Source organism: Hydra vulgaris, chromosome 15, assembly GCF_038396675.1.
Source record: "Hydra vulgaris chromosome 15, alternate assembly HydraT2T_AEP".
In the NCBI taxonomy this organism is placed as follows: domain Eukaryota; kingdom Metazoa; phylum Cnidaria; class Hydrozoa; order Anthoathecata; family Hydridae; genus Hydra; species Hydra vulgaris.
Window position 1 is genome coordinate 15,427,260 of NC_088934.1, and position 24,029 is coordinate 15,451,288.

Consider the following 24,029-nt stretch of genomic DNA (forward strand, 5'->3'; position numbering starts at 1 on the left):
TGTGTGTGTGTTTGTATTGTGTTTTAATGTTCCTGATTTTCTCGTTTGTTGACTTTTCCTATACATTTTTACCTACCTAATCTATTTTTATCTGTTAGTTGGAGATTTTAATTATTTTATATTAGAGTGTGACGTGTTTATTTTAAGTTTTTTGGATTATTATTGTAATGGTTGTATTCTAGTAGTATTGATTATAGTTGTTAGTATTATTATTATTATTTTTTATATTCAGTCTAGTTTTTCTTTATTTTTTTTTGTTTGTTTTTTTTGTTGTTGTTTATTATAATTTTTTGTATCTAAAAAATCTCCTCGGATGTACTTTTTCTTTATTTTACTTTTTATATATGTTAAGTATTTACAACTATTTAATTCTTTCTGTTTATTTTAGTTAATTGGTTTTATTTAGTGTAAATTTATAAATATTATACTCAATATATTATTTTTTATTATTATAGTGTTATCATTATTATTAATTCATTGTTCATCATTTTTATTATTATTTGTGTTATAAAATATTTTTTTATATCAACTTATAGGTATTTACTTAATATTAGTTTTATAACTATTTGTACATGACCGTGGATGTAATATCGTTTTCCAAAATACATTGATTGATAAATAAGTCACAAGAAAGTAAAAACGTTTTTCTTAAAGTGTTTAGACAAAACTAAACCAACAAAATCACTTTTCAAGCATAACAAATAACAGCTTTATTGACAGGAAAATGAAAATTAAATTTTTAATTATATTTTTAATTTATTGGTTGAGCCATTTCAAGCATTCTAAGACATTTTCAAGCATCCTTCAACGTTATTAAAAAAACAATATTTGCCGAAATTTACCGATATCATTTTACCGGTAAATCGGTAAAACAATTTTACCGATTTACCGGTAAATTTTCGGTAAAAGCTCAACCCTAGCTTGTACCACTCAAAAAACTTAAAAAGCTTTTGTTGATGGTTTTTGTCATACTGTATTTTATAGTATAGATTTGGAAAAAGAAAAAAATTATTCACCATGTTACATTTTAGAGAGATATTTATGCAGACCTACACAAACTAATAAGCTTACATTTTATAAACTTACAAAAGCTATTTTTTTTTTACACTAACTAATAACTTAAATGCAATGCGTAACATAACAATGCTTAACAGATAATTTAAATATTAGAAAACGCTACTCATGTATTGTGTACATGAGCACATTGCATGAATAGTGCTTACTATTCTTAATAAACATGCAAATTTTATTGCAAATATTTTTAGTGCACCCATAAATTTTTAAATCAATTGTAATGTTTGAACAATGTTTTGGTGAGGAGTTTCAATTTTAGGTGAAGGCTGTTTGAATAACCATTAAACTTTTCAAAATGCAAAGAAGAAACCAAAAAACTTGCAGTTTTTTGGTTTCTTCTTTGCATTTTGAAAGTAATTGCACTAATTCCATTATTAGGTTGCCATATTGAATATTTAGCATCAGGTTGTTTAACACCAATAAACCAGTCATTTAATTTTGCACCATTTTTTTTCCCAAAGTTTTAATTTTGTTTTCAAATTTATATACTTATTCTTGCATTACAATGTAGGTACAATACAATGTAGGTACAATACAATGTAGGTACAATACAATGTAGGTACAATACAATGTAGGTACAATACAATGTAGGTACAATACAATGTAGGTACAATAGCCTATTCTCCCGATGAACTAAAAAATTCAAAACGTTTTTGCATATAAGTATATCTAATTATTTCATTTTATATCGTTCTACTTGTGTATAAAGCATTTTTGCTAGATAAATAAGTTCTTATAAAGATTTATCACCGCTACACAGTTATATTTTAAGTATTGGTTAAAAATTCCCATCATCTTTAGTTTAATTACCAGCAGTTACGCAGCCGTTTTGATGGTGTCCGCAGAAGACAAAATAATGCAAAAAACAAGAAGCTTTTTTTTTTCTTTCTATTATGTTCTTTTTTTTTTCATGTCTAAGAATAATCTCATTTTAAAATTAGTTTCAATTCCAGTATGACGTTGATAGGGAAATTTATTCATAATGCTTTGACTAGTCTTATTGAATTGAGATAAATGTACACTTTGTATCTTGTATGTACCTGAGCCGTTTCCAAGTTATTTTTATGGACCCATCAATTATTGAGGATTTTCCTTAGAGAATGTTCAATGTCTATCTTTATTGGCTTTATGTGATCATTAACTTATATAGCATTAAAATATAGTATAGATAACATTAAAATATAGTAGAGATAACAGTATAATTGCAGAGATAACATTGTCAGTGTTAATAGATTTTTTACTATTTCATTTTATCTGTATAAATATCTTTTGCTTTGATGTAAAATAATTTTTTAAATAATTATTAGAAATAAGTTTTTTAAAAATTATTTGCATTGATATATTAAAATTTTGCATTAATAAAAAATTGATGGTGCCAAATTATCGTTATAAAAAAATAGATTAAAAATGTGATGATAAAGTTATAGGCCGTAAGTAACCATCATGGCTAAAATAACACTAATGTAATGTAAGAAAATGAAGTTCAATTTTTATTGTAATACATGTTTCTTGGACGTCAAGAAAAACGGGATGTTCCCGGTTTTCATAAACACCTTTTTAAAGTGGCAAAATTTCAGTAATAACCACTTTTATTAACTATTCGAAAAATATATTACATTTATCGATGTAATTGTTCTATAACTAATTAACAATAATAAAAAAGTTTAAAGTTTTGGTTTTTGGAAGTCAGTAAGTATACAGTAAATAAATCCCAGAAAGGCTTTAAATCCTGGCTTAAAATATGCTTAAATAAAATGATAAAAGTTTAAGATTTTTTTTTGTTGTTATTTTAGGCTTTATCCTGTTGATAAAAGTCGAACCAACGAATTTGGAATGGTGTTTGATGATAATACGAAAAAAGATATATCAGAAAATAAGACAGATAATGAAAAGAAAACCAAATAGTTTTATTAAGAACATAAAACATATTCAACCAAATAGTGTTATTCAGTTTTTTTGAATTTTAAAATTCAATAAAATAGTTTTCCAGTTTTAATGGTTTATAGTCAATTTTGTTTTAAATGTTACGTTAAGTTAGTTACACGGTGGAACACTTAAAAGTATAGTTTTTTAAATTTGCGGTTTCTGTATTAGGCCTGTAAATCGAGCTGAACGTGCCAAGCTTGCCAGGGCTCGGCTTGGCTCGTTTACATATTAAGAGTGTTCAGGCTCGGCTCGAGCTCGTTTCGAACATGAGATTCTTTGTTCGAGCTCGGCTCGTTAAGGATTAGTATTGTTTGGGCTCGGCTCGTTTTACATGTTGCTCGAGCTCGACTGGTTTAAAACTCGAAATAATTATTGTAACCTGTTATACCCCGTTCATACTGACGATAAAACACGTTTTAATTGTCGTATTTTAAACGCGTTTTACATTTTACTATTCTCATCAAATTTAAAATTGGTTTTAATTAAAACACGCAACGTTAAAAGTTGTTTTAATAAAACAACGTCGCGAGGTTGTTTTAATTGCGTTTTATTATCCTGAACTGTTTTTAAATGGCGGAGGAAAAAGCTGTTGCTGAAGAAAAAGTTAAATCTAGAAAGAGAGCTAGACATTGGGATGATGAGGAAACAAAAATACTAATTAGTAAATGGTCAGAAGATAATATCCAAGAAAAGTTGAAGTCATGCACAAGGTTTTGTTTTGTTTTTTTCAGTTAAGTTGGATCAAATTGAAATAACTTGTTAAATAAAATCAAACCACTCGTTACTAAATAGTTTAAATAAATCACAAATAGACAAGAAGTGATTACGAATTACATTAATATTGAATAAACAAGGAAATGAATGTTTATAAATTGTACTTTTTACAACAAGATATTTATTTCTCTTTGATAGTTAGCACAATATATATATATATATATATATATATATATATATATATATATATATATATATATATATATATATATATATAACTTCATATTTTTTGGATTTTAGAAAAGGAAAAATTTGGGAGGAAATTTTGCTATTCTTGCAAGCTTCTGGATATGAAGACAGAGATAAAGAGATGTGTAAAACAAGAATTCACACATTGACAAGTGCATATCGCAATTATATTGATAATAAACGAAATACAAGTGGGACTGGTCCTTCCAAAAAACCATCCTGCTTTGATGAAATTGATAAGGTTCTTAGTGACAAACCAACCACATTACCAACTTTTTTGAAAAGTTCCTCAGGCATGAATGTTATTATTGAAAAAACTGCAGAAGTGAATAATTTTAATAATTGTGTTAATGAGTTAGTAAACTGTGAACATATAGACATTGAAACTACTCCGTCAAGTTCTAAATCTGAAGAGTTGGTAAAAAAAGATAATCGTTTTTACTTTAAAAAATCCAAAAAGAAAAAATCAAGAAGTGAGGTAATGTTTGAACAATTAAATGCCACTGTTAATAAATTTATGACCTCTCAGGCTGATATTGATCATAAAATTTTAGAAAGTATTTTAGAAAACCACAAACAAGAAGAATCATGTGTTATATTAAAAGTTCGTCAAGTTGAAGATTTATATTTTATTGAAATAGAACTTTCATCGGCAGATTTGACACTAGAAAAACTTACTTGCACAATAAAAGAGGAATTTTCAGTTCAAGATAATGCATCTTTATTGATTACCAAGTTACCAAATGTACTTATCCGAAATGATAAGGATGTTAAACGTCTTGAAAGTGGGACTGAGATAGAGTTTTTAATTATGATTAAAAAAATGTGAAGCAATTTCTTTGTTTTGTTATTTTTTTCTCAAAATAAAATAAACCATGCCTTTTACAACATTGTTTGAAAAAAATCATTTACAACTAAACAGTTGTAAAATAATGTTTTTTTATGGAATTTCTAATAAACTCAGCTTTATTGTCAAGTTCAATGCAACTGTGGTTTAATATAGGGTTTACTAAGTCAATTTCTGTTTGTTCAATCCATTCATTTAAATACTTTTGCTTTGTCAAAGTACAGAAGTTATGTAGTATACAACATGTTGTAACAATATTGACTGTGTGTTCAACTGTTGTATCTAATCTCTTTAAAAGACATTGAAATCGACCTTTTAATCTTCCAAATCCATTCTCCACCACCACACGACATTTACTAAGAGAAACGTTAAACTTTGCTTCTTCTATACTAAGATTTCCACGATCTGAGTAAGGTTTCATAAGCCAATTTTTAAGGGGATATGCTGAATCACCAAGGATAAGAGGACCAATTTCAATATTATCAATTATTTTAGATAAGTTTGTAGGTAAAAAGGTTCTAGCCAGACACTCTTTATATAAGGGAGAATTTTTAAAAACCCTTGAATCGTGTGATTTGCCAGTCCACCCTACAAAAATATCTCTAAATAAATACTTGCTGTCTACCAATCCCTGTAAAATAATGGAGTGATATTCTTTTCTGTTTATATAGTCCTCTGAATTTTTATGAGGAGCCTTTATTCTTATGTGACATCCATCAACTGCTCCAACTACTTGTGGAAAACCATATAATTTTTCAAAACTTACTATAATCTCCATTGTTTCTTCCCTTGAGGGTAAGGAAATGTATTTCTTCATTAAGTTATCAACAAAATGTTTACAAATTCTGTGAACTATTGTACAAACAGTTGATTTTCCTAAGCCAAATAAATTGGCTATTGTTCGGTAATCTGCAGATCCACTTAAAAAGTAAAGTGTCACAGCTAACTTCATTTCTAAAGGCAAAGATTTACGAAAGTTAGTGCCTTGTATAGGCATAAAAGGTGAAACTTCCTTGCACAGATAATTAAAGGCTGCTTTAGACATTCTTATGTTTTTTATCCAATCATCTTCGTTCCAACAGTTTACCATTGTTTCGTACCAAAAGCTTTGACTGCGAGGTTTAGTCCAAATTTTTCTGTAAACCGCAAAATTATAAGCAGTAATACAGTTTATCAGTATGTGCTGCAATTGCAGTCTTCTTTTTTTCCTTGATATGTACAATAATACTCGTAACTTCGAGATCAAGTTTTTCTTTGAGAGCGCCATTTTCGAACGTTAATATAAATACTAAAGAACGTTCAATCTGAACGCAAGAAAACTGAAAACATGTTTATTATAAAACTATGTTTACATTAAAACATGTTTATTTAAAACAGAATTTAGTGTGAACTGGGTATTAGTTTAAAGTTTAGTAAAAAAAAAATTGTTCGTTAAAGGCTCGTCTGTAAATAATGCAAGTCCAAATCAACAATCAACATAAACAATCCTACAGTCTATTGAACATGCAAATAAACAACATAATGAATTAAGATCCCACAAATCTAATAGTTCAAAATAAAAGTTAAAACTAATAGTTAAATGTTCAAACTTAATGTTCAAAGTTCAAACATAATGTAAACTCTCACAAACATAATAATTCCTATTAAACACTGCACTCTAATAGTTCAAATTACATTTTCACAAATATAATTCTTGCTCTCATTGCATTGGATAAATAAATATATATATATATATATATATATATATATATATATATATATATATATATATATATATATATATATATATATATATATTCGAGCTTCAATCGAGCCTATGATGTTCAAGCTCGGCTCGTTTAATAAACGAGCCTAATTTTTTGGTTCAAGCCCGGCTAGTTTACCATTCGAAACGAACATGAACGAGCTCTTGTCGAGCCGTTCACGAACACGAGCCAGGATTTACAGCCCTATTCTGCATGTAATGGCTACACTTGGCATAACGAGCAGAAACCGCATGTTTGGTTTCATGTAATGGCAACACTTGGCATAACAAGCCGAAACCGCATGTTTAATTTCATGTAATGGCAACACTTGGCAAGACAAGCAGAAACCGCATGTTTGGTTTCAATTAGGATTAAATAAAATTATTTTGAAAAATAAAAAGTTTAAATTATAAAAAATAATAATTACAAAGCTAACATCTGTATTTTCGTAAGCCTCTCTATTTCAACTGATTTCCTTGCGAAAATAATATTTTACAAAGGTTTCTTAAATCAGTTTATTGGATTCGTAAAAATGATGTTAAATTAAACGATAATATTGATGTAAAACTATTCAAAGAACATAAAAAGTAACTAATAGTCTTCCATAACTATAAAATAATGAATGCTACTTAACAGTTGACGCTTAAAGCAATAAAATTAACGAAGATTAATACAATCTTTTCTTTTCTTGTACTCAACAAACATAAAACAAAGTCGGAATATAGAAAAAAACTTAATAAATTTTTTTTAGGATTGTGGGCAAGTGATAGGTCACCTGCTAAGCCACCTTTTTAGATTTCATAATGGCTTTCTTTAAAATGGGTTTTACTAAATATCTCAACTTCCAAAATAAGGAATAAGTGGGTAATTGCGGCCCACCAATCATCTTACACATCATTGCTGATGGTTTATCGAACATATTTGGTTCACTTTTCGAACATGTTTGGTTCACATTTGGATGACTTTTCAATATATCAAATATAATAATAACAATGCAACCCTTTAAAAAATTTTAATAAACTGACAATTTAAACAGCCATGACTCAGATGTGAACACTGACACAGCGTGCATAGTTCTTGTGATCTAGGCTTGTAATTTCAGGTGTTGCAATTACATGCAGAAACTGTAAGTTAGTGAAAAATTAAAAAAACTATACTTTTAAGAACCAAGGATCAATTTGAGGTAGTGTTTAAACATAATAATTAAAATCTGCACTTCTAATTGACCTTAAAAAAAGAAATACCAATGTGCAGGCTGCAAGCTGTTATTTAATGAAGATATTGATGATCCTTTGATCCCTGCGACAATAAATCTGCTTGTCCGATGTTACAGTATAAACTTCAGTTAATTAGAAGTCTATCCTGAGCCCTTGAGCCAATATTTAAAACCTTTTAGATATAACAGTTTTTATATGCAACTAACTCATGATAGCAATATACCGTAATAAGTCGTAAGTATTTCCGAGGACTTTCTTTTCTTTTTTTCTGCCGTTAAAGCATTGTTGTTATATATATTATGCTGCAAGATTTATGCTACCTACATAAATAAGCACTGATATAAATAATTTTATGATGAAAACTCATTCTACATAAGTATAACGCTATGACTTTTATGTTTATTAACACAAAAGAGCCATGGTGCGGAATTAATATCGACTAAAATTGTAGTGTAGCAAACATTAAAAACTGTCTTGAGGGCATTATCCAAATTGTTAATTGCAACACTTAAATTTTCTGGAGGAAATCGTAGTGTTGCATTCATTGCACCATGGAAATTAAGATATTTAACAAGAAAAACAATTTAACGCAATCATTTTGTAATTCAATATGGTGACCTAACAGTATGGTTAGGAGATAAATTCCGCATTTTATTCTCGCATTTTACCCGTTGAAAGTTTCCGCATTTTTGGATTACAAATTTTACCTGTCTCCCAACCTCACAATAATACGATCACTTGCTCCCAACAATTGTAATTTTTGGGACTTTTTAAGCATTCTTTTTTTTTTTTTTAGATAAAATTCTAGATACTTTTTTATGAAATAGGCGATTGTGTCCCTCTACTTTGAAAACCGTGTCGTCGGCCATACTCTATTAAATAATACTATGTAAAAATAGTATGTAAAAATACAATGTAAAAATAGATATTTTTTTTACTTTTAAAATTAAGTAAAAAAAATATCTATTTTTACATTGTATTACTATCAAATAGCATCTAACTACATTTTAAGACATGTTCTTTGATTTTCTCTACAAAAAATTTATTAATAAATAGCTCAATATGTTCTTTTAGTACAAAAGCTCTACAACACAAATGCAAATTCAAAATTCATAGTTTTTAAACTAATAGCATTAGTAGATTAAGATGGTGAAAATGTTCATAATAAACCGTAAGCTATGAGTTTCTGCTGCTTAGTCACTAATAACTCAAATTATGCTAGCAGTCCGAAATGCTCACTGAACAGATCAATTATGCACCGCAACAACCTTTTTTTATACTCTGGATGATTATTGTTTTGTTTATACCTTGCACAATATGATAAAAATATTGATAAGCAGTTTCCACAGCTCAGGGGGATCCTTGGCGACTAATAAAGTCTTTGATGTGGTAGAAGACGGTATGAATTTTGGGTGTTGTGTTAGTACCAGTTATCATTAAGTAACACCTTTGAAATTTTCATTTTTTTAGCGAAACCCAGAATCCAAAGCAAGCCTCGACAACAAAATTGAAACTTTTGAATGCTTCAGTTATGTAAACAATGTTAGAAACCATGTTTGTATCAGCAAGTTGGTGCAGCGCATCCACATTTTTAAGAGGCTTCCAGCATTCTTTTCCTTTGAACTGGCCCCTGGAATGAGATCCCCTAAAAATTGATATCGAACGACATTGTCGAACAGCTTTGCATTAGCAACAAACCCACCAGATTGCTGAAAAGACTCACGGCTAGATTTAATTGAGCCCAGTGTTCGAAAGTTTCCAGATTTGGCGAGACACTGAGATTTGACGTTACACCTTGTGCTAGGGTGCTTACCTAAATGTAGTTTCGACGATGTTTAGACAAAACTTGAGAATCCTTTTGCAGACATCAATTCCTTAACAAAAGCTTAACAAAATTGCCGCCAGAAATTTTGCGAGAATTTAATAACATGATTCACAAGGCTTAATACATGATTGCAGTGAGCAACAAATGTACCAGAATTTCCTTTTCCTTTGGTGATTTTTAAGTCACTGCAAGTAAAGAAATTACGCAAGTGTTGACCTACTCTTAGAAAATTTATGTATAATTTTGGCTCTACCATTTTGCTGCTTGGTGTTTGGCTTACAGTTCTGAAAAGTTTCTTTAATACATTGTTTGACAGGCCCGTATTTAATTGTAGATTTACAATGTCAATTGCCGAGCGCTCGATGGAGGCTGGGCACTACTTTGATCTAAAACATATTTTAAGTTTATAACAAACTTTGTTTAGAAAGTTTTTCTAAAACCATTGAATTATTTATTTTTAAAGAGAATAGAAGCTTGTCAAAAATATACTTCCTAAAACTTATCTATTCTCATTTCTTAAATTAGGAAATTAAGAATCTTAATAGTCAAGAATTTCTATCAATATATACATATATACATATATATATATATATATATATATATATATATATATATATATATATATATATATATATATATATATATATATATATATATATATATATATATATATATATATATATATATATATATATATATATATACTGCAGCCGTGGCGCAGTGGTTAGAGCGCTTGCTTTATAAGCAGGAGATCCAGGTTCGAAACGAGCTCTGGACAAATTTTCGCGTCACGGTAAGGAAGGAGGCGTGAACTTCCTGGTTAAATGCACTTCCGCGGTGTTCTGTGACAAGACCGTAAGGACTTCTTGGGGCACCTAAAAAAAAAAAAAAAAAATATATATATATATATATATATATGTATGCATGTATATATATACATAATTAAAAACAAAAAAGAAAAAAGTTTTATTAAGGAACTTTATGTTTCATGCCTAACGATAATCATCTGTCATATGTTACAAAATTAAAAATTAAACGTTAAAATTACAATTAGAATTACGGTGGCGTGAGTTCTAATGACTCCATGGAAACAAAATTTTAAAAGTGTTAAAGGTATAACGTGACGTAAACGTGACGTAAACCAACCAGGATCAATCTTTGGTATCAAATGAGGAAATAAGAAATTCATTTTTGTGCCTACACTTCGAGATTATTTTCACTCCTTATTTTGAGTAGGTAATCTCCTTTATAAATCAAAATTTGAAACTTATCGTTTGTTGATTTTATACTTGGATGGTATGCAAGTTCGCAATTGTACCCTGATTTTTTCAAGGCTTCTTAATGAGGAGGAATACTTTCTTTAAAAATCGATTCACTTGACGATGTTGCTGATAATCTTAATTTAATAGTCTTTGAAATACTTTTTATCACACTCGGTGGATGATTAAAACTAATATGTATATAATTCAGTATATTATCTGGTTTGCGGTATGGCTGAAAAGAACCATCGCTAAGGTTTAGCGTTAAATCGAGAGTTAACTATTTTCAAAGTACATTTAATAGAGATTAGAAGATTGTTATTTTTAAAAATTTGTAAATGTTTCTTTATCCTTTCCATTTCTTGACCGCTTTTGTTCCCAAACATAGCTAATCTAGCATCTCTATTTATACAAAAATTGTTTTTATCTCAAAACCGCGAGATTTGATGCAAAACGAAAATCTCAACTAATTCGCAAATCTCAGCGCCTTCAAAGGCCCCCATAGCGACATCGAATAATCCTCCTTTTTTTAATCCAAGCAGCACCACTGCTAAATAATAATGATTTTCTTGCATAGTGTATGAAACTCTTTTGTTCACTATTTATTGTTAGATGTTGTTCTGCAAAAGTTATTGCATTTTTTAGCAGATTTTCATTAATCGATGGATAAAATCATTAATATCGAAGACTAAGAACTTACAAAATTGTTAAATTCTCTAAGTTCTTAGTCTTTGATATTAATGATTTTATGTATAAATTAAACAATGCAAACCATACAACCCAGGATCAAGAGCAACCTCTGTTTGAACAAGAAGTTTCAAACTTAGATGTATAAAGGAGATAACCTACTCAATACAAGGAGTGAAATAATCTCGAAAATGAATTTCTTATTTCCTCATTTGATACCAAAGATTGATTATGGTTGGTTTACGTCACGTTTACGCCACGTTATACTTTTAAAACTTTTAAAATTCTGTTTGGAGTCATTAGAACTCACGCCACCGTAATTTTAATTGTAATTTTAACGTTTAATTTTTAATTTTGTAATATATGGCTGATGATTGCCGTTAGGCATGAAACTTAAAGTTCCATAATAAAAGTGTTTTCTTTTTTTTTTAATTAAGAACCGCTCTGTTTTGAAATTTATATATAATCAAAATAATTTTCCTAAATATTGAGCACTTTTCAACGAACAAGTTTTGTATTATTTTAATACAACACTACATCAAACGATTAATATATATATATATATATATATATATATATATATATATATATATATATATATATATATATATATATATATATATACATATATATATATATATATATATATATATATATATATATATATATATATATATATATATATATATATATATATATGTATATATATATATATATATATATATATATATATATATATATATATATATATATATGTATATATATATATATATATATATATAGTTGATTAAATATAAATATTTACGGGGTAATTGTAAGTTGAGGAATACTTTAGCCACCGAATACTTTAGCAAGTTTTTAGATTAGTTCCTTCCGCAAATAATTCTTAATTGAAAATTACTTAAAATGCAATTGGTCCGGCTGCTCAGACATCTTTTTCTGCTAAGGATTGAAGGTTTTCTCTGAATTATTTTTGAAACCATTGGTGGGGAAAACTTTTTTAAAAGGGTTGAAGCATGCACTGCAACTTAGTGATGGCTTGCTCTTCAAGAGAATGTTTTTCTGGAAGCTTTGAACAATGAATTCGGAAGATTAGGCAACAACACATCGTACCTTTTGTTTAAGTTCTCATTTGCATTGACTTAAAATCAAACAAAGGGAGAAGTGCAACTTTTTATCTTTTTGTCTCCTTCACAAAGTAGTTCTGCACAACCCTTAGAGCCGTTGTGGTACCCGAGAAATCTGACTTTACTCAATCCATCTCTACCTTTTACAAAACTTAACCTAAGTTTATATCGAATAACAATCCGCTTAACATACTCATAAATATTACTAATTAAAAATTATTAAAATCTAGGAAATATTTACCTAAATTACACGGAAATCATTCTTGAATAGTTCTTTCCTTGCAAGGAAATAATAATTTAAACTAATGATACTTGTCGCACTTAATGACAACTTAGATGAGATTTTATTTCAGTCCAAAAAACGATTTTTACTTTTCTTCAAAGAACTATTTTCTGCTTTATAACATCTTTATCTTTCGATAAAGATTTTTGGTTTTTAGAAAATTATTCCCTCAGCAATTACTTTTATCAAACTTTTACATTTTGTTTCAAAACAACTCAAATCTGTTAAGATTAATTTTTCTCGGACTTGCGCCTTCAAACTTTTTATTGATCAGTTATCTCAGTTATCTTCTCAAAATTTTTCAAGTCAATTATCCTAGACAATATAAAAAATATTTGGTTTTCTTACTGTTTTAAGATAAAAAATATATTTTTAATTTTTTATGTTGGACTCCCTAGAGAATCTTTTCAATTACTTGTTAGCTTCAATTACTTGTTTCTCCAATTTTTTTACCACTGAAAAAGTTCTTGTTATTACCTTCGATCTTTTAGTAGCTTTAAATTATCTATTCCAAATCGCTGTTTGATAAAATATGGTGATAATTCTATTACAAACCAATGCGTAAAATCGTGGAATAATTTACCTTTACATTTTGAATTACTCAACTCTATTTCAAAACTCTATTTAAAAACTGTCTTTTTGACTATTTGATAGAAAATTACTCTAATTAAAATGTTAGGCTTATAATAGATTATTATTACTATTATTATTATTGTTATTATTCTTATTATTATTATTGTTATTATTGTTGTTGTTGTTATAATTATTAGTATAACCATTATTATTGTCATTATTATATTTAATAGTATTATTGATTTATTATAATTCTCTTCGTATAATTTACTTTATTGTTATTATATGATTGCTATTATTATTTAATTGGTGTTTACTTTAGATTAGTACTCGTACTATTAGTAAACAACCATGAAATTTTATTTCATGGTTATTTACTTATAGTACGAGTACTATAGTATTAGATATAATAGTATTAGTAACAACAACATATATTCTGAAATAAAACTTTTATTTCCAAATATATATTGTTGCTATTATTATTATTGTTGTTAGCAATTTATGCGTTTTGACAGTAGTTTACAACTTAGGAAATGTTGCACTTTTTGCGAAGTCAAACTTCTCTTTAAAAAGCAAATCAATATTCTCGTCAATAAAAAAAATGGTACATGTACTAATAAAACAACTACAATAAAAATTGTTGTTATTACATAGTTGACCACTTATGTAACGAATATTTTAAAAACGTTATGACCGAATTTCAGAGTGATTGGTAACGTTTTGAGGTATATATAGCAAAAAACTAACAGAATTTAAACTAAAACTGCCATAAATCTTTAACCGGTGAACTAATTAAACTGAAATTTTATCCAAAGTTTGGTGTGGCAATACATTTGCACCATTTTTTATTACATTATAGAGAGTGGTTCTCATTCTACAGTATACTCAGTTTGAACATTTAAGTTAATTTTTTCCGCGGACTAAGTTAACAGTTGCATCACAGGGTATCTTGATGTGTACGCTTTCTTTCCAAAAAAACGGTCTTTAACTCAGCTAGGTTGGCATTATCATAATCAATGATAACCGTGTATCCTTTCCGATTTCAAATATAAACTGAAAACTTTAATTGTCTCAAGGGATAATTGCATAATATTTGCTGTCTTGTTTTGCCCAGTAAGGATGGAAACGTGGGACAAAATGTCCCTATTTTTAAAACCCTCCTTGTATCCGATTAAAAATGATTTATATAATTTACTCACATGTAGGTTTTATTGTACACTTATTTTGTTTTTTGCTTAACTTCAGGTCTGTGAATTTTAAATCCTTAAATTTCTGGAACTGCCCCCAATTACCCTAACTATAAGAAAGTCGAGCATCGTTGCTATGCCTGCCGTTAAAGCCGTAAAATACCGTCCACATTTTCCTAAGGCAGAAATGGCAGAAACAAGCAGAGGTGTAGACGACACTGCCTCAAGAAGGTCGTTATCTAAAAATGTTTTACAGATGAAGGTAGTTTATATGTTTTTATGTACTGTTAGTAATTCTTATTTTTAAAATTAGCCAGCATATATATTAGTTATATAGAATATATTACAACGCATATAAGTTTTTAAAAACAGATTTTGCTAAAACTTACGACTTCTATTGTAATTTATATCTATTTTTGACTACAATTTATTTAATCAAGCATTTTAAAGTTTTGACTAAAGATAATAACGTAACTACTGAAACGTGTTTTATGAAAATATTGTTTAAAAACAATTAAAAATATTTTTCTTTTACGAATAGTTTTGAAAAAATATTCTGGCTATGGCTCTTCCACATGAGTATTTTAAGTTTATTTTTATAATATTATATTATATGTATTATAATAAGGTTTTCAATAAATAAAATGTATAAGCATGAAATGCTTGTCACCTGGTTATATAAAATGTTAACAAAGCCAGGGTTTATATAAACTTAAAACTTAAAAAAAAAAAGAAAAGAAAACAGTTACAATACCATTAAGCCTTCAAAATACACATGTTTTTATTAAATATTATATTTATTACCCTTTATAACAGTTACCATGTTTTATTAAGCAGCAGTATGAATTTTTAAACATAGGTAGGTGGATTTTAAAGATTAAATTTTGATATTTGTAGAATTCAGAAAATTTTTGAAATTTTAATTTCACAAATTATATTTTCTATATTATTTATGTTCTAAAAGATCATTAAACTGACTTAGTCTAACACAAAATTTTTAATATTTTTTAATATTTTTAACCTTTATTATTGAGAATTTATTCCGAAACAAAGAGTTGCAACAAAATAATTACAATGCTTTTGTTTTGTTGATTTTAAATGGTTTTCTCACTTAAAACAAGTGCTTCAGACTGATTGCAGCATGAGCAACTGCTGCTAATGACATAAGAAAATTAAAAATTTGTGAAATTTAAGTTTTATTAACGTTCTATACTGTTTTCAATCCTGAAGTAAAATTTGAAAAGAAGGTTGACGATCAACAATTTTTCCTTTCCATATATATATATGCTCACTTATAAAAAGTTATTTTGTTTAAATTCTTCTTTTTTTACACCTAGTTCGGCTAAAGCTGAAAGAGATTTTTTAAATTACTTTCAACTAAGGCAGACAAAAACTTAAAAAGATTTTGTTTAAAATGTTCTTTACTTGTTTGTTAAAAAGTTTATTAAATTTTCCACTACTTTGATATAATATCAACTTAAATTTAAATAATTCAGTGAATAATAATTTTTTGGTTGTGTAAATAATGAAATCATTTTTATATTTTATTATAGTTTATGCAGCGGAATAATGAAAGGTTTGAAGCAGATGATCAATTTAGTCAACACAAGCAACAAAATGATGACACACATTGGGTGGTGTTGAATAATTCAAGTGAATTGAATAAAATGTAAATATGTTAATCTATTAGTAATTTAAATTTTTTAAAGTATAGTTTTAGGGTTGCCATTTATCTTATTAGGCTTAAAAACATGGAATTTAAAAATCATCCTGCATTTATTATTAAAATCAGCAATTCTTCTATTTTCAGGAAATTCTATTTTTTGTATTTTTTATAAGGCTCTAGTTAAACTAATACTCCCTAATAATAAAAGACTATTTAAAAAGTTTAAAACATTTATAACTATCTATTATTTTCTTAAATTTTATTTTCTGTAAAATATTTGAATGCACATCATTAAAAATCTCTGTACAAGTTGTATGAATTAGGAAACATTCTGAAATAATGTTGTCTTATACTTGATTATTGAACCTGTTGCTATTGTCAGCTTATTGTCAACACTATACGCAGCAATCTTGTTTTTTGAATAAAACTTTAGAGGTAAGATTATCAGGAAGATCGTTAATATAGATGAAGAGCAACATAGGACCAAGACCAAGTACTTTGCTACTAATAGAAAGAAGACTGATTGAGCAGTAGTTAGAGGGATCTGTGGAACATACAAAGTTTTTAAAAGTTGGAACCACATATGTCATTTTCCAGCAGGCAGGAAAACAGAATCAGTTAAGCACTTTTAAATAGTTCAAAAAGTAATGGAGTGAATACTTTTTTTTAACCCCAAAAAGACAGATTTACAATCAGTTATTCTATTTCTTTGAGATTACAGGACATGTTAGACATGTTAGAGTAAAGTTCTTTGCAAATAGTTCTGCCTTATCCCAAGAGAAATCCTATGAGAAATGGAATGCTAGACTTGGTTTTGTTAATGACATTTTTAAAGACTTTTTAAAAATGTTTCTAACTTAACCTGAGACCATTTTTGAGATTTGGTAATCTGAGGATAATGGACTTTAGAATCATACAGTAACATTTTGCATTGATTTCATGCAATAATTAAACTATATTCTCCATAAAGTTGTTTTTTTGGACAAGATAAAATAATATCAATTAGAAATAACAACAGGCCAAGAAGAAGCGAGACTTTAATTGAAACTGACAAATAGAAACAAAAGCTTTCATGCCTACTTGATCCCAGGAGGTTATAAAGAAAGCAGAATTTTCAGCAGAGAGACAAAAGTTATCAGCCCACGAATGAACACAAAAAGAATCACGAAAAGAATCTTAGCCTTTAAGTAGTATGAAGAAGTAAATGATTGGTGAATCGGATGTAGTAATATAAGATAAACATTTTGTGAGAATCTGAACTACCTAAAGGAGAACAAAGAGAAACCACGCCGAAGCTAGGGTCAGAAACAAAACTGATTAGTAAGTGATTAGGCCTAACTGGGGAACAAGTTACAAAGTTAACTATCTGAGAAAGACATTGAGAAAAACGATTTTGATGTTTAGTATCAGGAAGGTCAGTGTAGTAGAGCTAAGTCTTTCAATTTGATGAGTGTATAGAGCTAAGCCATTCAATACATTTAAGTCACCAATAACAAAAAGTATTAGTAGAGGGATAATGAGTAAAGGCATTTTTTTATTTTATTTGATCAGAAACAACATAAAAAAGAGTGCAGTTATAAGAAGGAAAAAGATGGAAAAAAAAGGTGATTTAAAAATTAGTTGGAGGATTTTAACGTGACGTTTGTCATAGTTGTATGCCCAGGCTAAGTCTTTGCAAATCAAAGAATAGTAGCCATTAATACTGAGATCTTTTTTATTTTATTCACTTTCCCAAGGCTGAGAGGGCCACTACAGTCAAGGAGACTACTTTGTTTTGGTTACAAACCTCTCTCAAGCTTGTTTTGGTTACAACCTTATTCAAGCTAGTCAACTCAAACTTGTAACAAAGTGCTCTTACTGTGGCCTTTACAGTACACACCAAAAGCACTAATAGGGATATCTTCCATGTGCAACATGACACTGTTAATACTCTGGTAATTTAAACTGTTGATGGAGTCAGTCTCTTTGAGAGCTACCAGAGTTCAGAAAACCTTGCCTCAAAGTCATTAGATTAAGATTTAGAACCATACCCTCGTTAAGAGATACAAAAAGAGTCGCATACCCACTACCAAGGAGGCATAAGCAACAACCAGATGATTCCAGAAAATTCATTGTTACTAACTCAGATTTACATCTTTGCTAGAATATTAGATAAAATCAGGGTGTGGAGCTGGTTGATAGAAATTTTCTGCTTGCCCATATAGTTTTTGCTTAAAATGCCATTTACAAGATGGTAGCCAGATGCAGTTAGCATCTGCCTAGGATGAGTATTTTTATTGAGACACAATCTCTAGCCTTAAGTGAACCAGGGTGTATTTTAAGTCATAGTTAACTTCTCCTAGCGTTTGCCAAGAAAGGCAAGTCCTACAAGAGTGCATAACATGAGGCAGGTTATACTGGATTACATGTTATCAAGAGCAGAATTATCATGAAGATCCCAATCTTAGCCTAACCTGAATGTTGTAAGAAGAAACCTGTGCAATATCTGGGTGTTAAGTTTTCTTTTTTTTATAGGTTTTTTTTGTTTGTTTTTGTTTTGTTAAGTATTCTTTAAAGGCTAATTTTGATGCATTTTGAAATTCTAGTTGGATAGAATATTTTTTTAAACATCTTCACTTCCAACAAGGCTGCAAGCAACCACTAATTAAAGTTGGAAGTTACTGGAAGAGAAAAGATAAAGATTGTAGAGCAAGATAATGATTGACAGACGACTTAAGGTATTGCAAATTATATGAATCAGGAAAGCAAGATGAAGGAAGCGAATTCCAAAGAGCTGATGTTCGAGGAAAAAAACTAGACGAATAAGAGTTTTTGGAGCACGTAGGAACAGTCACAAAAAAAGGATGAGACTTAGTTGAATGACAAGTAACACGAGAATGGATTTTAGTAGATGGCACAAGAGACGCTAGCTCTTTAGAGCAGTGCCCATTATAGTATTTGTAGAAAAGAGAAAGAGAACCAACATTACGACGATGTGATAATGGTTGGAGTTTGGCTTGCAAGAGCAGGTCCAACTATGTTTACAATGCATTTTTGCACCTTGTCTAAAAGAGAAAGAGCATCAGAAGATCTGCCCCAGGTATGGCAACAGTATTCCATACAAGGCTGGATTTGAGATTTATAGAGATAGAGAATAGAATCCGAAGTAAGAAAGTATCGAGCTTGATAAAGAGATGCAACCTTAGCAGATGCTAATTTTGCAACAGATTTGATATATGGTTTCCAAGAAAGATCGAAATCCATATTGATGGTCAGAAAGTAAGTTATTAAATTCAAGATGAAAAATTAAGTGTTTGTTAATTAAAGATTCAAAAACCTTGCTTATGATAGGAAGAAGACTAATGGGACGGTACTTAGATGAATCAGATCCCTTTCCAGAATTTTTGAAGATAGGTTTTGTCATTATTGCTGAGGTTAACAAATTTAAATTTTTCAATTGTTATCAACAAAGAGTTTGATCTTCATTTATCAGAAAAAAAGATTTTTTAAAATTTTTACATACCAAACTTAATTTTCACATTGTCACAGTAATTGTTCACAGTAAATTACATTGTCAAGTAAATCTTCCATTGATAATATGAAAGTAGTCATCACTTATTGCTTACAGAATCACTTATTGCTCTTTGAAAAGTGTTAGCGCTTGTATTTTGCATTGTGAACAGTTGATTGCGACTTTTTAATTATTTAATTGATAATAAAAAGCCAAATTACATTTTAGATTTAAATAAATATTAAAGAAAAATTCCCCTAAAAAAACTATTAGCAAAGCATTGTGATAAAAAAAGTCATAAATGTTTTTAGTTTTACTTTCTAAAACTGAGTATTTCACTTATGTATTTGTCAAATTCTCAGTATTTTCACTTATGCATTTGCAGGGGTCAAAATGAGTGTCATACATCAAGGCCCCCCCAGACTATTTTTGTTCTACAAAATCGCAAAGAATTTAATGCTTAATTAATAGAAGAAAAGAATTAGAATATAGCTTTACTATCTGTGTGTGTGTGTGTGTGCGTGTGTGTGTGTGTGTGTGTGTGTGTGTGTGTGTGTGTGTGTGTGTGTGTGTGTGTGTGTGTGTGTGTGTGTGTGTGTGTGTGTGTGTGTGTGTGTGTGTGTATGTATGTATCTGTATATATAATAAACTTTTAATATATATATATATTAGTTTTATTTTTTTGATTGCTAAATTATTTTTTGATTATTTTGCAGTTATGTCTAATCTAAATAATTTTTATTAATCTAATTTTTTAATTTTCAGTTTATCTAAATAGGTTACCATTTTGCAAAAAAAAATCTGAATTTAAAAATATATTTTTAAATTCAGATTAGAATTTTTATTGGTCATGGTCTACTGTAATTACACTGCCTGATCTGTTGCATTTTCCACAAAAAATTAAACAGCCCTAGATATAAAAATTAGACCCCAGGAAAAATCATTTTTTATCAAGAATAATTATCAGTATTTTTGTTAAGTTTTTTTGCATAATTTTTCCTCACTAAATATGTAGTTTCATTTTGCAAATAATGTAAAAATTTTCATAACAATACAAGACTCGTATTTAATTGCCCACTCTTGGCAATTGTCTTGAGAAAACACAGCTAATAATAAATCTTTAAAATTTGTTCTGTAAAACATTTTATTAAAAAAGAATTACTCCAATTTTAGAGGAATTAGATTAGAGGAAATAACATCTAGAATACTAAAAAGATGAAAATATAATCAGAAGTCGACCTCTGGATAATATTTTTTTAGTAGTCATTCTTAATAATAATGCATTTGTTAAATACTCTATTAATAATAAATAATAAAATAAAATGACAATTTCTAGGTCATCATTTTGAGTTTAGTCGATGTGCTCAAATATTTCTATATTTTTTGTAGTTTTATCTTTTTTTTTTATCGGCGCGTTGTAGTAAATTTCTTATAAATTAAGTAAACTATAAATTTTTATTAAGTAAATACAACTTTTAAAAACGTTCTATTATAGAGAAAATTTTGAGTTTGGTGCCGGCTATGTACTATGCGAGGAATTGCTACCTATTGGGAGAATGTCGTTCATGAATTACAATCCTTTAGTGCAGGTAACCATTTTATTCTTTGAATTCCTGTTTTTATAATACTTAATATGTTTATTAAATGAATATTGCAGTTATTTATTTTTTTAAGAAAGTTCATCAAGAAATTGTCACCAGAGTAAATATGCGCTATTCTGATGAAAGGGAAAACTTCGATCAAATATCAGATCGTGATATGGCTGAAAGGTTTGATTAGATGCAGATGATTTTATCTGTTTCCTGCTATTACTATTATATACGTTTTTTTGTTTTCAAATTCAAATTTCTTTTTGAATTCAACTATTCAACTTTTTATGTAAACGCCTATTGGTTTTACTTTTTGAAAAGCTTTTGATTAGAGAACTATACACATTCTTTGTTTTTTACTTTTTTTATTTGGGAATTTTTTTTTATTTGATTTTCTTAAAATATAATCATTACCTTGTTGATAAATTAATCTTACTTTCAGGTACGAGAGTCTGGTGGACACAATAGGAAAAAAATTTCAGAAATCTAAGCGAAAATTCGTTAGTGATAGCAGTTCGGATAGCGAATTAGACGAAAATTCATTAACGAACAGAGCAAAGCGTGGTTTTATAAAACCTAAAGTGGATTAAAGTGTTTTTCAATTAATTTTTAAGTAAATATTTTTGAAGTTAATTTTTTACCATCATTTTTCAATAAATTCAATTTTACTTTAACCAAACGATCATTCTTTACGGTCAATTTAATTTTTTTTTTTTTTATTTTTTTTTTTTTTAAAGATGGCGTGTGAACCAAACAGTCTTGCAAATTTATATCAAGATCAAGAAGAAGTCGCTAAAAGATTTTCTAGATTAGTGTATAAAGTTGTCAATGACGTAAATTTTAATCGCGACAGTTTTAAACAGCATGATTTACATTTATGTGAAGCGTATTGTTTACTTTGGCAAAATGCTGTGACCGGAGAGGTTGATGGAAGGCTCTTTGGTATTCAACTCAAGATAGGAGCTTTTGCGGCTCTTTTCATCGATTTATGTGCTGAAAATCTCATTGAGTTGTATATGCACGAAAATGATGACGAACCACATTTTCGTTTAATTGACCAAAACATAAATAAAGTTATTTCTGTTTTTCTTAAAATATCCATATTTGACGCGTTGAGGAATGCAAAAATGCATGGCAAGTTGCGTGAAACAGTATTGTGGAAATGGTTAATTCGTGCTGTAGATGCAGATTGTGTTGAGTTGGCTTTTGAGAGTCTAGTTGCTCGCGGTATTTTAGACGAACAGCCATCTGGCGTATTTGGTATTTTTAAGCGCTTTCCCACAATTAATCCGGAGCCAGAACTAAAATTGGAAAAATTGATACAGAACATCGCATTTGGTTTTGTTTTTCCAGACAACTATATGCTGGCGTTGCTTGTTCTCGCAAGAGAGTCGGATCGTATTTTTTTATGTAAAGATCCTATTTTAAGCAAGCATTTTTCTTTTAAAGAGTATGAATCAGCAAAAAAGAACTTGGACAAAATTATTTCTTTACACATCAAGTTTGATAGCTGAATATTTTTAAAGGAAAAAAAAAAACTTATAGAACAGCATGAGTTCATTAAAAATAAAAATTAGTTTGAGGCGAAATTTAAACTTCTTAGCGTCATGTTTGACTAAAAATAAAGTAGCATGTTTAAAAGATAATTTTATGCTAAAGTACTTCAAGAAAGTTTTATCGCAAAAAAACCACAGAAATAAGCATATAAGGTAGTTTTCCACTGCTTTTTTTTTCTATTTTTTATAATTTTTTGATAATAAAATAACTTTAGAGATCGCTAAACAGCTTATGTTAAGTATTGATAATATATGCTAAGGCCAATTTTGAATAATAATTCGGTTGTTGGCCGCCCCGTTTGAACCAAAAACGATATTTTTCCGATTTTACGATAAGAATAACAAAAATTTTACAGAACACTAATAGAATTTTAAATAACATTTAGGTTGTTGTTGCAACGCCCATATTCGAAAACCCCACACAGGCTTAAAGGAAGCACAGATTGACGCAATTCGATTTGCTAATTTTGAAAGTGAGGCAAATGCATGTTTGTTTAAAAATGAAATTAAATCAAAACAACAGGTTTTAGAAATTTTCAAAAGTATCCTTGTGTTGATATCAAATATCATTTTCTATTATTTGTGAACATTCACATAATGAATTTATCGATGTAATCTATAATAAAAGGTATTTGTATTTGGAGAAGAGAAATTTCATTCTGACTAGATATCAAAATTATATGAAATTATGTGTGTGACATGAAATTGTTAAATACTTAAATGAAATAATAAATTGTAATATATCATTAAAAAGAGCTGCGACAGAGTGTTTTAAATTTAAAAAAAAATAAACAATTTTACAAATCTTGAGGCAGTACACACCTGAAAAAATTTTTTAAAAATTTCATAAAATGTTTGTTCTTATAATAATATCTTTTAGATTTATAATGACGAAAACATATTTACAAAACAAAAGAATAATTAGTGAAAAATCCCTAATTATGCAGGTTTTTTGTTTAAAGATATAATTTGATTGAAAAGACTTACAGTGCTGGTCAAATTAAATACACCACTT

The 24,029-nt window shown here is 28.6% G+C and overlaps 4 protein-coding genes across 5 annotated transcripts in view; 3 read left to right on the plus strand and 1 right to left on the minus strand.

Annotated features, from left to right (window-relative positions):
- LOC136072014 (lipid scramblase CLPTM1L-like) overlaps positions 1–3,070 on the plus strand; it is a 42,183-nt gene extending 39,113 nt beyond the window's left edge. The window contains exon 16 of the mRNA XM_065819864.1: positions 2,868–3,070. Coding sequence (XP_065675936.1) covers positions 2,868–2,979 — 112 coding nt within the window. The 3' untranslated portion in view covers positions 2,980–3,070. The remainder of the gene's footprint in view (positions 1–2,867) is intronic.
- A 116-nt stretch (positions 3,071–3,186) lies between these two features.
- On the plus strand, positions 3,187–4,807 carry LOC136092144 (uncharacterized). The gene is made up of 2 exons (XM_065819868.1): positions 3,187–3,710; positions 4,015–4,807. Exons 1-2 carry the CDS (start codon positions 3,571–3,573, stop codon positions 4,790–4,792), a joined length of 918 nt encoding a protein of 305 aa, XP_065675940.1. The 5' UTR covers positions 3,187–3,570; the 3' UTR covers positions 4,793–4,807.
- Positions 4,808–4,877: 70 nt separating this feature from the next.
- On the minus strand, positions 4,878–5,900 carry LOC136091784 (uncharacterized). Its single transcript, XM_065819497.1, has one exon. The coding sequence runs from the start codon at positions 5,898–5,900 to the stop codon at positions 4,878–4,880; it is 1,023 nt and encodes a 340-aa protein (XP_065675569.1).
- An 8,919-nt stretch (positions 5,901–14,819) lies between these two features.
- On the plus strand, positions 14,820–23,047 carry LOC136072123 (M-phase phosphoprotein 6-like). 2 transcript variants are annotated; one of them, XM_065820540.1, is made up of 6 exons: positions 14,820–14,975; positions 16,267–16,382; positions 21,365–21,458; positions 21,544–21,638; positions 21,901–22,071; positions 22,196–22,318. In XM_065820540.1, the coding sequence occupies exons 1-5, from the start codon at positions 14,850–14,852 to the stop codon at positions 22,046–22,048; spliced, it is 579 nt and encodes a 192-aa protein (XP_065676612.1). In that variant the 5' UTR covers positions 14,820–14,849; the 3' UTR covers positions 22,049–22,071; positions 22,196–22,318. The 2 variants fall into 2 exon arrangements, with proteins under 2 accessions (XP_065676612.1, XP_065676611.1); XM_065820539.1 differs by lacking the exons at positions 14,820–14,975; positions 16,267–16,382; positions 21,365–21,458; positions 21,544–21,638 and having other exon boundaries at positions 22,196–23,047.
- The last annotated feature ends 982 nt before the right edge of the window (positions 23,048–24,029 follow it).